The 13615-nt window shown below is 44.5% G+C and overlaps 1 protein-coding gene across 4 annotated transcripts in view; it reads left to right on the top strand.

Annotated features, from left to right (window-relative positions):
• Positions 1–5794: 5794 nt before the first annotated feature.
• Positions 5795–13615, top strand: part of DGUOK (deoxyguanosine kinase) — a gene marked incomplete at its 3' end in the record, with an annotated part of 36454 nt that continues 28633 nt past the window's right edge. For 3 of the 4 annotated variants that reach the window (XR_013811306.1, XM_079721479.1, XM_079721478.1), the window contains exon 1: positions 5795–5916. Coding sequence is in view for 2 of the 4 variants with exons in the window: in XM_079721479.1 (XP_079577605.1) it covers positions 5826–5916 (91 nt within the window). The remainder of the gene's footprint in view (positions 5917–13615) is intronic. The other variant, XM_079721480.1, reaches the window with a different exon arrangement.

Raw genomic sequence — 13615 nt, 5'->3', positions numbered from 1 at the left:
TGCAGTGCGTGGGCTTCTCATTACGGTGGCTTCTCTTGCTGTGGAGCACAGGCTCTAGGCGCGCAGGCTTCAGTAGTTGTGGCACGCAGGTTCAGTAGTTGTGGTTCATGGACTCTAGAGTGCAGGTTTCAGTAGTTGTGGCTCATGAACTCTAGAGTGCAGGCTCAGTAGCTGTGGCACACGGGCTTAGTTGCTCTGCGGCGTGTGGGATTTTCCTGGACCAGGGCTCGAACCTGTGTCCCCTGAATTGGCAGGCAGATTCTTAACCACTGCGCCACCAGGGAAGCCCCAAGAAGCATACTTTCAAAAACCCCTAGAGGATTCATGTCTTGGGACAGGTTTCCCAGAAGCAGACCCTGAAATGGGGACACACATGCAAGAGATTTATTAGGGAAGTGCTCTCAGTAGAAATCAGTGAGTAGAGTGGGAAAGGCAGGACAGAAAAGGGTGGCTTCTGCCTGGTCCCCTGAGAGCCCTGGAGTATAAACCTTACTGCAGGCAATGAGCCAGGCTTTCATGGTCACATATCAGTGATAAGTGAAGGTGCTTCCTAGGGGGCAGAAAGTCCCAGGCTTTCCTCCTGTGCAGGAAAAGGGTTCCAGTAGGCTGAGGGCAGTCCTGCAAAGAAGAGCCACAGGCACAGGCTATTGGGAGAGAAAGCACAGGGAAGAGGCGGTACGATGCCCAGGCACAGAGATGCCGCCAGGGCAGTGTGGAGAGCTGACCCTGCCTGCTGTGGGGGGCCACGGCAGAATCTCCATGTGGGGTGAGAAGGGGAGGATGACCCTCCCTACCCCACCTGATCTTACCCCACTTCAGTAAGTGCTGTCCTAGAATTCTGCAGGGGAAGGCAAGGTCTATGCTAGTAGACAGGAGAGCATGGATCGGTTACAGTAAATTCAATAGGAAGTCAACTAAATAGAAATAACGTCCCAGGCACTGAGTAATGTTAGTATTACCTTACTTATTACGTAATACCTATTGGTTGGTAACGGTGTGGCAGGTGTGTTAAACGCTGCACGTGGATTATCTTTCTTAATCCTCACCTCTAGCTGTCTGAATCCACACTCTTAACCATTCCCTATATGCCTCCTTTTATGATTAGGTCTATCAGTCAGAGTTCATTCAGGTGAGGAGAGCCACCATGCACATTATGGGGATAAGGGGGTTATTTCAGGAATGAGACTGCCCAAAAGTGGGACAAGCTGGGGAAGTGATGGTCTGAAGGGAACTGTGGGAGGATCAGAGAGGAGTCACTAGGCCTTGAGAACTAGCTGGGATCTATCTGTGGGCACATCTGTCTGTCACAGTGTCTGACAACAGAGATCTCCTCAGAGCAGCTGAGGCTCCCACTCTACTTTCCAAATCTCCACCAGGTCCTCTTTTGACCAACTCGAACACAGAGCCCTGTCAGGAAGGAGATTCTGGAAGTGTACTTCCCAGCTTAACCAAACTGAGTTAGCACAATCCAGTACATTAGAATATCTTTGATGTAGATGAGGATATAACTGACCAGACACCAAGCTGCAGAAGAAAGTCAGGGTCACATTTGTGTATGTTTATCTCCCCATTTTTAATGGTTGCAGAGCGTTTTGGTCACACGGATCAGTGTACTTGTCAGCAGCACTTGAGAGCACTCTCTAAGGACTGAGCAGAGTGTCTAGTACATAGCAGATGCTCAGCAAACATTGGATGAAGGAATGGCTGCTGAAGGACTGGAGTCCTGTGGGGCAACATCAACTCTTACTCATAAACTCCAGCGGATACCTGACAATCCCGCAGGAGCAGGGAGTGACCTTACTCCTCCAGGCAAGTGGGACGTAATTCTGCTCACCAACATACCGCCGTTTTCCAGGAAGCACTGGTCACCACCTGTTTTTCTCCCTTGCTCCGCACAATTCCTTTAATCGCCCTCCTTCCTCGTGCACGTTGGGGCGCGGCTCCAACACTCACATTTGTTCCTTGAAAGCTTACCTTTTGGCCACAGCTGGGCCAATCAGAGTCTCTCTCCTGGAAATTTGGAATTAAAATCAAGAAAGATATTGAATTTTTATGCATGGTAAACATAATAAAACAAGCATAAAGAAATACAGAGGAGTAGAAGGATCATCGATAATAGTGGGATAACTAACAGGCAAAAGACATTTTAGTTTCTTACTTTACACTAAACACTATACATCCCCCAAATGTAAAAGCTTTTAGAAGCAAGGAACAGAGTGAGAGAAAATATTCACAAAGGACTCATATCCAGAATATACAAAGAGCAATAACGGTAAGTAAAAGACAGATAGCCAACAGAAAACTGGGCACAGGACTTGAACAGGTCCTTCACAGGAGAGGTTACTGAAATGGTTAATAAACATACGAGAAAATGTTCCATTTCATTAATCATCAGGAAAATGCAGATTAAAACTGCAAGACACCATTATACAGCAGAATGAATAAAATGAAGAAGGCTGACAATACCAGTTGTTGGCAAGAATGTGGAACCACCAGAGCACTCTCTCACTGATGGTGGCGCTGTCTACTGGTACAAGCACTGTGGAACTGCACACTCTTTGGGAATATCTACTGAAGCCCAGCCTACATCAGTTCCACTTGTAGGCATATGCCCAAGAGAAATGTGTACTTAACTTTACCAAAGACGTATTCAAGAATATTCATAGCGAGACTTCCCTGGGGGCACAGTGGTTAAGAATCCGCCTGCCAATGCAGGGGACACGGGTTTGAGTCTTGGTCCGGGAAGATCCCACATGCCACAGAGCAATTAAGCCTGTGCACCGCAACTACTGAGCCTGCGCTCTAGAGCCAGCGAGCCACAACTACTGAGCCCACGTGCCACAACTACTGAAGCCCACGCACCTGGAGCCCGTGCTCCACAACAAAGAGAAGCCACCACAATGAGAAGCCTGCACACCGCAACAAAGAGTAGCCCCCACTTGCCGCAAATAGAGAAAGCCCGCACACAAAAACAAAGACCCAAAACAGCCAAAACCAACCAAATAAATAAATAAATAAATTTATATAAAAGAAGAAAGAATATTCATAGCAATGGTATCTATAATAGCTTTAATCTAGAAACCCTCAAATGTCCATCAAGAGTAGAATGGATAAGGGGACTTCCCTCATGGTCCAGTGGTTAAGACTCCATGCTCCCAACGCAGGGGGCCCGGGTTTGATCCCTGGTCAGGGAACTATATCGTGCATGCTACAACTAGAAGATCCCGCACATCACGACGAAGATCCCGCATGCCGCAACTAAGACCCAGCGCAGCCAAATAAATAAATAAATTAAAAAAAAAAAGAGTAGAATGGATAAAACACTTTGTGGTATAACAACACAGTGGAATACCATACAGCAGTGAGAACGAATGAAGTACAACTACATATATAACGTATATAAATCTCACAGATATTATGTTGAATGAAAGAAGTACTTACTACACGATTTCAGTTATGTAAAGAACAGGCAAAACTAATGTCTGCTGTTAGAAGTCAGGTTATTGGTTACCTTTGGGGGTAGTAACTGATAGGGGAAATGGATTCTGGGGATGCTGGTAATGCTCTGTTTCTTGATCCGAATCTGGGTAATAGAGTGTGCTCAGTGTGTGAAAATTGCACTAAGCTGTACACTTACAATACATGCTCTTTTCTTCACTATATATTGTGCTTCACTGTAAAATTTTTTTAAATGACTTTTAGGTGCTCTAACTTTTAGGAACAGATTAGTTGCCTGTCTGCACCTAAACCTGCCAACAACTTCCATATTTACCCTTCACAGTGACCCTGAGGGCAATGAAGGCAAGGGAAACCATAAGGGTGCAGACAGCCTCTCAAACTTTTTTGGATGAATATTTTCCCAAGTCAGAGTTTACATAGATAGAGAAATGTAAGTCGTATTTCTACAGAGAGGTGGCTGCGGGGGAGGGAGTGGGGGGTGGGACAGACTTTAGCTGCTCCAGCATCCTTTAGCGCTCCATCCAGCTTATCCTAAATAAATCTGCAATCTGTTTTTTAATAGATTGTGCTTAATATGATATACAAATGTCACTTCAGCCCTCCCATATAAACAACAATATAGGGAAAATGTCCTGTGCCTGCTCTGCAAACAGTTACCCTGAGACAGGAAGGAAGGCGGCAGGGCACAGTCATTAAAAGAATGGCACAGCCATTAAGAAGAACAGGATACCACAAAAGCCGATTAGACCCTACGAGGCCCAAGATGGCAGAAGAGTCGACTTCCAGTAGACCTAGAGACCCATTACATACTCACTGTAATTCATTAGCATGCTAAATGACACCCGCAGGTGCCATGACAGTTCCAAGGCCAACCAAAAAAGGCCCAAAAGTGGGTGGTGCCCCAGTTCCTGGAAATCCCCACCCCTTCTCAAGATGTTAGAATATTCCTCTCACTTGTTAGCCTATGAAGTTACCCAGCCCTTAAAAACTAACCACCCCCGCACCTCTGGTGCTCTTGCCTTCTGAGATGGCCCACGCTCTACGGAGTGGGTATCTCCCTAAATAAACCTTTCACTTTATTATATCTCGCCCTTGAATTCTTTCCAGCCAGAAGTCAAGGACCCTCACTTGGCGTCCTGTCCCAGGGACTCACCGAGACCTGGGACATGACCACCCTCTCGTGCCCCATTTTTTCCTACAACAGTCCCAGCCACCAGCCCCTCCCCAAACCTTCTGGCAATCAGATTGGTTTCCTAAAAGCTCCCATGTCTAAGAGTGCTGCCCGAATGCCGGATTGCCTGTTAATCCTGGTTTGACTCTTGTGAAAGTCAAGTGGGGAAGGTGGACGCACCCTCTGACAATATTTCATAAATCCTTAGTTCTGAAGTCATTATGACCATGGAGTGTGGCAGGAAAAAGCCAGTCTGGCAGCAGCTCAGAATTGTCCCTGTCCCTCTGCAGAACACAATTCTCCACCAACAGCTAGACCCCAGTTCTATACACCAGTAAATCTCTCTCTACCCTTGCTCTTCTCAAGCTTTTACAAACCCTATTCTGAATCCCCACCAGCCACCCCACCCCCCTCCTCACCCGCCATGGTTCACCTCCACAGAACCCAATCTATCTGGTTTAAACGAGTTCCACACATAGTCCCTAAGCCGCCACCCTCTTTATTCTCATGGAATTTTTGGCTACGATGCAAATAGATTGAGTGAACTTTATTCAAGAGGCAAAATAAGAGGTGGGGTGTAATTGACAAACTAATTTGTTAATTTATTCAATAAGGTGCCAGCATTGTGGTGCAAGTTACAGGGAATGGGAAAAAGTTAATTTGTGTAAATCATCAGATTGCATCATTTTCCTACTTAAAACTGTCCAATTTTTTCCCATGTTAGGATAAAAGCCAGACAACAAACACTTGGGGAAAAAAAGCTCGTTTAAAGTTACAATTATTTTTATTTGTCTTTAGTTATGAAATTTATTCTAAAGCGATACAAAAATGCAAAGGTGATGGAATTCTTGACTTATGTGTCGTTTTAAACGTTGTTTGTCCAGTGGGCAGAAACGGAGGGGCAAACCGCGCGGTACCAACTCCAATTGCCATTAAACTCTCCCGTTCCCCACATTAGGACTCTTCCTTTTTGCAACACTTTATTACAAACATCGCGAGAACAGAGTGGTCCCTTTGGCTCCTCCCCTCAAGCCAACTCAACCCACCCACTTCTCGCCTGACGTCAGCGGCGCGCCGGAGCGCTTGAACACCGTGGGAGGAAGTGCTCTCGGCGGAAGTGATCGCTGCGTGAATCATGGGTGGGGTGATCGCCGGCCGGCAATATCTAAGGCTGCTGCGAGCATCCTCCAAGTCCATGGCTAAGAGCCCACTCGAGGGTGTGCCGCCCTCCAGGGGTCTACACGCGGGGCGCGGGCCCAGAAGGCTCTCCATCGAAGGCAACATTGGTAAGGGCCGGAAAGTAGCTGCCAAGCCTCGGCCTCCGCAGAGCAGGTGCCTGAGAGGTTGGGAAAAGGAGGCCTGGAACCCCCTCCCTCTCGAGCAGACGCGGCCGGACTGCTTGTTCTAAGCTGCCAAACCTTTCCCCCCTCAAGGTGCGCAGTGACTGGCCTTTGCCAGTTGGATTTTTCAGACGTCAGACCTCAGTACTGTCCCACAGGGACAGGTTTATTGAGGCATAAAAGCCACGCAGTCCGTAGATCAGACAAGAGCTAGCTTGTTCTGGTAGAGAAAAATGGATGCGACCAGGAGCAGGGTGCAATTTCTTTGTTCTCCTAAGGTAAGGTTGCCAGATTTAGGGGAGAAAAAGAGGATGCCCATGTAAAATAGCATTTCCGATAACGAATAATATTTTAGTGTGTGTCCTATGCAATATTTGGAACATACACTAAAAAAAAAAAAAATCTAAAATTCAAATCTAAGTGGGTGTCCTTATTTTATCTGGCAACCCTACCCTAAGAGAGTTCCTAAACTCCAGTCATTCAAATACCACTTTCACTATTTTTGCCATGTCTCTTTGCAGTTCCCACTATAACTTCTTAGCATTTTTCTTAGAAGCAGCTCACTTTTTAAACTTAAAAATGTGTGTTAAATTAAAAATAACTGTTATAAGGGAGAATAGAAGTCCAGTACCTTAAATAAAAATAATTTTAAAATAAAATGAAAGCAGAACATTTCAGTGTTGCTAAATGTTTCTAATGTTACTAAATTCTTACTTGAGGCTTTTACCTGCTAAAGTGCTGAGCCCTAAAAAGGGATTAGCAAGTGTTAAGTATTGAAGACATTCTAGCAGCAAACTGAGAATCTCTCAGTTTACAAATTAAACATATAGCCCTTTGAGCCACTTCCATATTCTAGCACTGTTCCTGGCACTGAGAATACAGCCGTGAACAGAGCAAATAAAAGTCTCTGCTCTCAGGGAGCCCTAGTAGAGAGAGACAGACTATAAACAATATAAAGCAAGCAAAGTAAACAGTATGTTCGATAATAATGAATGTGATGGAGAAAATTCAGGGATGAGGGGTTGAGGGAAGTTGCCATTTTAAATTGAATGATCAAGAGAGGCCTCACTGAGAAAGTGACATTTGAGCAAAAACCTGAAGAAAGTGAAGGAGTGAGCCATGTGGATAATGGGGAGAAGAATCTTCCAGGCAGAGGGAAGACCAAGTGCAAAGGCCCTGAGGTGGGAAGTGTGTTCAGGGAACAGGCGGAAAGCCGTTGTGGCTGGAGTGGAGTGCGCAAGGGGGAAGGTGGGGGAAGATGAGGTCAGTTGGTAAGGGGTGGCTGGATTGTATAGACTGTATAGTCCATTATGGATTTTTACTCTGATTGAGATGGGAAACTGTTGGAAGGTTTGAGCAGTCAAGTGACATGACACGACTTAGATTATACAAAGATTACTCTGGCTGATAATGTTGAAAATAGAAGGTGTCAGGAAGTTGTTGCAATGATGAGTTATGGTGTGTTGGACCAGGATGGTAACAGTGGAGGTGGTGAGGAGTGATTAGGTTCTACTTTCATTTAAGGTAGGGTACACTGGATTTGGTAACAGGAGGATGTGGAGTATAAGATAAAGAGGGGTCAGTGATGACTCTAATCATTTTGGCCTGAGCAACTTGAAAGACAGAGTTCCAGTTTTCTTAGATGGAGAAGTGTGGGAAGAACAGCCTGGGGGCGGAGGGTCAAGATTTTGGTTTTAGGCGTGTTAGGTTTTTATATGCTTCCTAGATATGTAAGTAGGGTTGTTGAATAGTCAGTTGGATATGTGAGTCCAGAGTTGAGAGTCTCCCTGGACTGGAGTTATACATGTAGATGGTATTTAAAGTCAGGAGCGTATGTGTGTTGATGAAAAGGACCACGTCCGGGGCACGCAAATGTTAGAGAGATTGAGGCGACAGGAAGGAACCAGCAAAAGAGACTGAGAAGGAATGACCACTGAAATAGGAGGAAAGCCAAAAGAATGATATGCTGGAAACCAAGCGAAGGTGTTCGGGGAAGGAATGATCGACTGTGTAATGCTGTTTAAGTAATCGAGCTCTTTGGTGAACTTGAGCAATCTATAGGAGTGGGAGGGGTGAAAGTCTGATTGCATAAGTTCCAGGAGAATGGGAGGTGAGGCATTGGAGACAGTGGGTTAAGACAACTATTTGCAAGTTCTCCTAGAAAGGGGAGACGTGGAATGGTAGCTGAAATGGGAAGAGGGTTGAAAGGGTTGTTTTTTTCGTTTTTTTTTCTTTTTGTTAGAGGAATTAGATGATATTTATAAGCTGGTAGAGAGGGAAAAGACTGGTGAAACAGGAGAGAGGATAGACTTGCCAGAGTGATTTTAGTAAGCAAGAAGGAATGGAATCTCTTGCCCAAGTGGAGAGAGGTTGGCTTTACCTGGAGCACAGTTGATCCCTAATAATGGGGAGAACGGCAACATAAATGATTACTGACTCGAGCAGGCGTGGCAGGAACTTGGGGAAGGTGTTCTGGTTGTGTCCGTTTTCTCAGTGAAATAAGAAGAAAGATCAGCTATGAGTGAGTGTGAAGAGAGAGGAAAGGCATGAAATAGTCTGGTGAGTGAGCAGAAGAAATAGAGAATTGCTGGGCGGCGTTAAGGACCCATTTGGACTGAGTGGTCTTGAATTTAAAGTGAGACCAGTCACCACAGCTGTGTGTTTTTCTCCAGCCAGATCAGAAATATTGAAAGGAATGAGAAGGGCTGCCTGCCTCGTGGCGTTATTTAACGATGTTCTGTCCCGTACTTTGGGAAACACGCCCCTAAAGGAAGCTCTGTCCTCGGAGCCCAGAGAGGTACAGAGTGTTTCACAAAGTAATTGGTTTGGACAGACCATCAGGTGAGGTGTGAGCTGCCTCTCCCGATTTTCCCAACCTTTGTTTCTTCACCTTTCCAGATTGCTGTGCATCCTTCTTGCTTTCTCATGCAGTCCTTTAAGGAACTCACAGCTAAGTGGGAGGAGCAGACTTCTAAACATAATTTCTGTGCTGTGTGATGAGTGCTATGTTTGGACGTGGAAACTCAGAATCTCTGGGGTAGGAATTCCTACCCCAGAGGAAGGAGTGTTCCAGGCACAGGAAGGAACACTTGCCAACGCAGAGCCTGAAGAAACATGCACTTTTCATATCAGGCTTGTGCCTGGAGTTTAAAGGGCCTGTGAGAGGAGAGCAGAACAAGAGTTTGGAAGGGTAGGATACGCCAGATGTCGAACAGCTAGGAGTTTCTCATGTAGGCTGTGGGAGGATACTGAAGACTTAAAGCCAGTATGTGCCATGGCCAGATTAATTTTTAAAAGGGAATTGGCTAGCACGAATAAATAAAAAGAAAGCTTCATAAAGTAGGCACTTTGTATGTCTCGTTTGCTGTAGTACCCATCGTACCTTGCATCCAATTTGTTGAATGTATGAATACGAGCAGAGTTTGGAGTAGACAGACTAGGTTTTGTGGCTGTTGTAGTCGGTGGAGGGGGGGAGGTGTAGGCCTGAACGGAGAGGATGGCGGAACAGAGAAGACGTGGTGGTTTGAGAAAGAGCTTGGAAGCGGGATTGACGGGACTTGGTGGCCCCTTGGGGGTGAGGGATAAGGAGGTTCAATTTGGACAGTGACTCTGAAACCTGAGGATGGGTATAAAGGCAGAGGAAGTCTGGGGAGGTAAGCGTGATGCTTGGAGGAGGTGCCTCTGAGACAAACAGAGATAGATGCTCTGAGGTAGATTAGGGTGAGTGCCTGCGGTGAAGAGAGAGATTGGAGCTGAGATCTCAGCTATGGAAGTTGTTGACTTGTGGGGGTAGTTGTTGAAGCCTTGGAAGTGAACGCAGTTGCCTAAAGAAAGTGTGACTAATGAGAAGTGGACTGGGGGACCTTAATCTGGCTCTTTCTACTTTTGTCTCCTGTTATTCTCCATCACCCCACACACTGTGATGACTCTCCCCAGACAGAATGGGGCACCTCCTCCTCGGTGTGCTCACAGAACGTTTTGTACCCTCAACTGCTGCAAGCACTTGAGTTCTGTTGGGATTGTCCGCACCTTCAGTACCTTCCCTGGGTTAGCCACGTAGTGTCCTGTTCATCTCTGTGTCACCAGCACCTAACCCACACCTGGCCCGTTGTACTCATTCAGTGTTTACCAGATGCTTGAATCCTGCGCTGTGATATCCATGTGGAAGTTACTCATTGGTGTCCACAGAGGAAATACGGTAAACTGCCCTTACCATCAGATCAAATAGTTATCTTGCTCTCTAACCACAGGTGGCATCCCCCCAGATGAGAGTGTCCATTCAGGAAACCTGAACAGGGGAAGGTGAACCCCTGTCCCAGCTGAAGTTAGATATGTTTATCATAGAGTTAGATATGCTTTTCTTGTAGTCCTGCTGCTCTAAATCTTAATCTGATCCTGTGGGTGCAGATAGCAGCATGTAAGGAAAAGGGATCAGTGAAGTAGCAAGTAAGGGCATCTAGCCTGTGTTATGAGCCATATGCCATGTGTGATTAAGAGTCAAAAGCTTGGAACCTAGAATCCCTTAAAGTCTAAAAAAAAAAATACCTAGCCTATCTATTAAGTTTGCTCATCACTAAAGTGTATTATCGCCTTCCAAAGCCAGTTATTTTATGATTACAAACCTAAATTGAAGAAAGGATCGCCGCAGGAAATACAGTCAGTGAGTCAACTCAGACTAGTCTCACTTTGTTTTATTTTGTTTCTGTTTGTTTCATTTTGATTTTCAAAGACCCAACAGAGAAGAAACCTCACTTTTGCCATCTAGAGACTTGTATGTAAAGCAGTGGAGAGCTTCCCTAAATAACATATCCTCCAGCATTCAAAATTAGTGATTTAACATTACTAATGTCATCTTTTACTTTCATTAAGTATAAACATTTGGGCAAGAATTCTAGGGGAAAAAAGACCTATTTAACCCAAACATTGTATCCAATATACAATGTTTGGAATAAGTTGGATTCTCTGTTTCTGTGATTCACCTCATTCCATCCATCCATCTCCATTCTTAGCACCTGGCCAGAGACTCAGGATGCGAAGGAAATAAAGTTAGTCCCTGTCTTCAGAAAGTGAGCTCCCAGTCTAGCTGGAGAGAGTGGTGAGTCAACAAATAATTACAGTGTGATGCCTCTGTAGACCAGAGCAGGCAGTAATTAACTCTGCCCAGGGATAAAGTGGAGCTGGAGGGAGTTCAAGGAGACCTCACTGAGAAGGCGACAGTGAAAGGATGAATCAGCTGGTGGGCAGAGGTGGTGAGGGCATTCCAGATCAGCAAGGGTCTCGTGCTAAACACAGAAGTTTGAGTTGTACTCTGGAAGCTGTGAGGAACTTTTTTTTTAAACAACAATTTTTTTTTTCTCATGAAAAGAAGATAAAAGTAATCAGGGCTGAAATATATCAAGTTTCTTTTAAGTCAGCTGAGTGATTTTTTTTCCCCAGAATGCTTTTAGGCTCAGAGCCTATTTGATCCTGGGTGCTTAGCCTCGATATAAGTTCCTTGAGGGCAGCATCTCAGCTCACTTCATCATTTTTGTTATAGTACCCACCATTAGTGGCTACTCTGTAAACATCTGTTGGTTGAATGAATGAATGCAGCATCACATGTGGTTCCTGAAATAAAGGCTTTAAATTTTCTTTGGAAGAATTTTTTTGTTTAAAGATAGCCAGCTTTATATTTACTGCTTTTGTTTGTTTTTTTTTTTTTTTTTTTTTTGCGGTATGTGGGCCTCTCACTGTTGTGGCCTCTTCCGTTGCGGAGCACAGGGTCCGGACCCACAGGCTCCGGACGCGCAGGATCAATGGCCATGGCTCACGGGCCCAGCCGCTCCGCGGCATGTGGGATCCTCCCAGACCGGGGCACGAACCCGTGTCCCCTGCATCGGCAGGCGGACTCTCAACCACTGCGCCACCAGGGAAGCCCTTGTTTGCTTTTTGGTACAGGGTTTTACATCTTGTTCCGAAGAAAATGCCCGAAGATGATGGTATATTTAAAGAGGCTGCCATGAACTACAACTATATTAAATTTAAAATAATACATCATTTTGAGTGTTACATCAGATACTATTATCTTACTACTAGGTTTTAGTATAATGTAGCTATAACAGGCATTGTAGTTTATAGAAAAATTTGTGGGAGAAAAGAACTATTATTTAGGAAGAGATGAATGTTAACAGCAGAACTCTTTGGTCCAGCCTGTGGAATGACGATCCTTGTGCTAATAAAAATCAACATGTTGATATAATATACTCTAACAAAGTACCTCCCACCCTTTCTCAAGTCATGGCACGCATAATAAAGTACAGTGATAGCCAAGGCCCTAAAGGAAGATTTAATGCTGCTTATGACATCTGATACCTCCCAAATTTCATGATATTAAAAAGTATATTGAAAGAGAACAGTTAAGCCGGGATCTAACTTAATTGTGATAAGTCTGAGGTAATGATATCAAAAGAGGCTAGTGCTCAGCATAGAGACCAGAGGGAGGCATTTGTCATTTGGCCCAGCGTTGCCTGAAGAAGAGAGACTTTGGTGCATACAGATGTTCTGCTCACTAGGAGGAGGCCAGTGTAGCAGTGGAAAAGCAGAGAACGCCATTCTTATGCGACCCCTGGGAATACTTTAAAACATTTGTCTTAAAAAAAATACAAAACTTCTTTTTTTTATATTTTATTTTTTTATTATTTATTTATTTATTTTAACATCTTTATTGGAGTATAATTGCTTTACAATAGTGTGTTAGTTTCTGCTTTATAACAGTGTATCAGTTATACATATACATATATCCCCATATCTCCTCCCTCTTGCGTCTCCCTCCCACCCTCCCTATCCCACCCCTCTAGGTGGTCACAAAGCACCAAGCTGATCTCCCTGTGCTATGCGGCTGCTTCCCCCTAACTATCTATTTTACGTTTGGTAGTGTATATATGTCCATGCCACTCTCTCACTTTGTCACAGCTTACCCTTCCCCCTCCCCATATCCTCAAGTCCATTCTCTAGTAGGTCTGTGTCTTTATTCCTGTCTTACCCTTAGGTTCTTCATGACCTTTTTTTTTCTTTTCTTAGACTCCATATGTATGTGTTAGCATACGGTATTTGTTTTTCTCTTTCTGACTTACTTCACTCTGTATGACAGACTCTAGGTCCATCCACCTCACTACAAATAACTCAATTTCGTTTCTTTTTATGGCTGAGTAATATTCCATTGTATATATGTGCCACATCTTCTTTATCGATTCATCTGTGGATGGACACTTAGGTTGCTTCCATCTCCTGGCTATTGTAAATAGAGCTGCAATGAACATTGTGGTACACGTCTCTTTTTGAATTATGGTTTTCTCAGGGTATATGCCCAGTAGTGGGATTGCTGGGTCGTATGGTAGTTCTATTTGTAGTTTTTTAAGGAACCTCCATACTGTTCTCCATAGTGGCTGTATCAATATACTTTCCCACCAGCAGTGCAAGAGTGTTCCCTTTTCTCCACACACACCCTCTCCAGTATTTATTGTTTCTAGATTTTTTGATGATGGCCATTCTGACCGGTGTGAGATGGTATCTCATTGTAATTTTGATTTGCCTTTCTGTAATGATTAATGATGTTGAGCATTCTTTCATGTGTTTGTTGGCAATCTGTATATCTTCTTTGGAGAAA

Source organism: Hyperoodon ampullatus (assembly GCF_949752795.1).
Source record: "Hyperoodon ampullatus genome assembly, chromosome: 15".
Taxonomy (NCBI): Eukaryota; Metazoa; Chordata; class Mammalia; order Artiodactyla; family Ziphiidae; genus Hyperoodon; species Hyperoodon ampullatus.
Note: the sequence above shows the minus strand (reverse complement) of the source record. Positions and strands in the feature narration are given on the sequence as shown.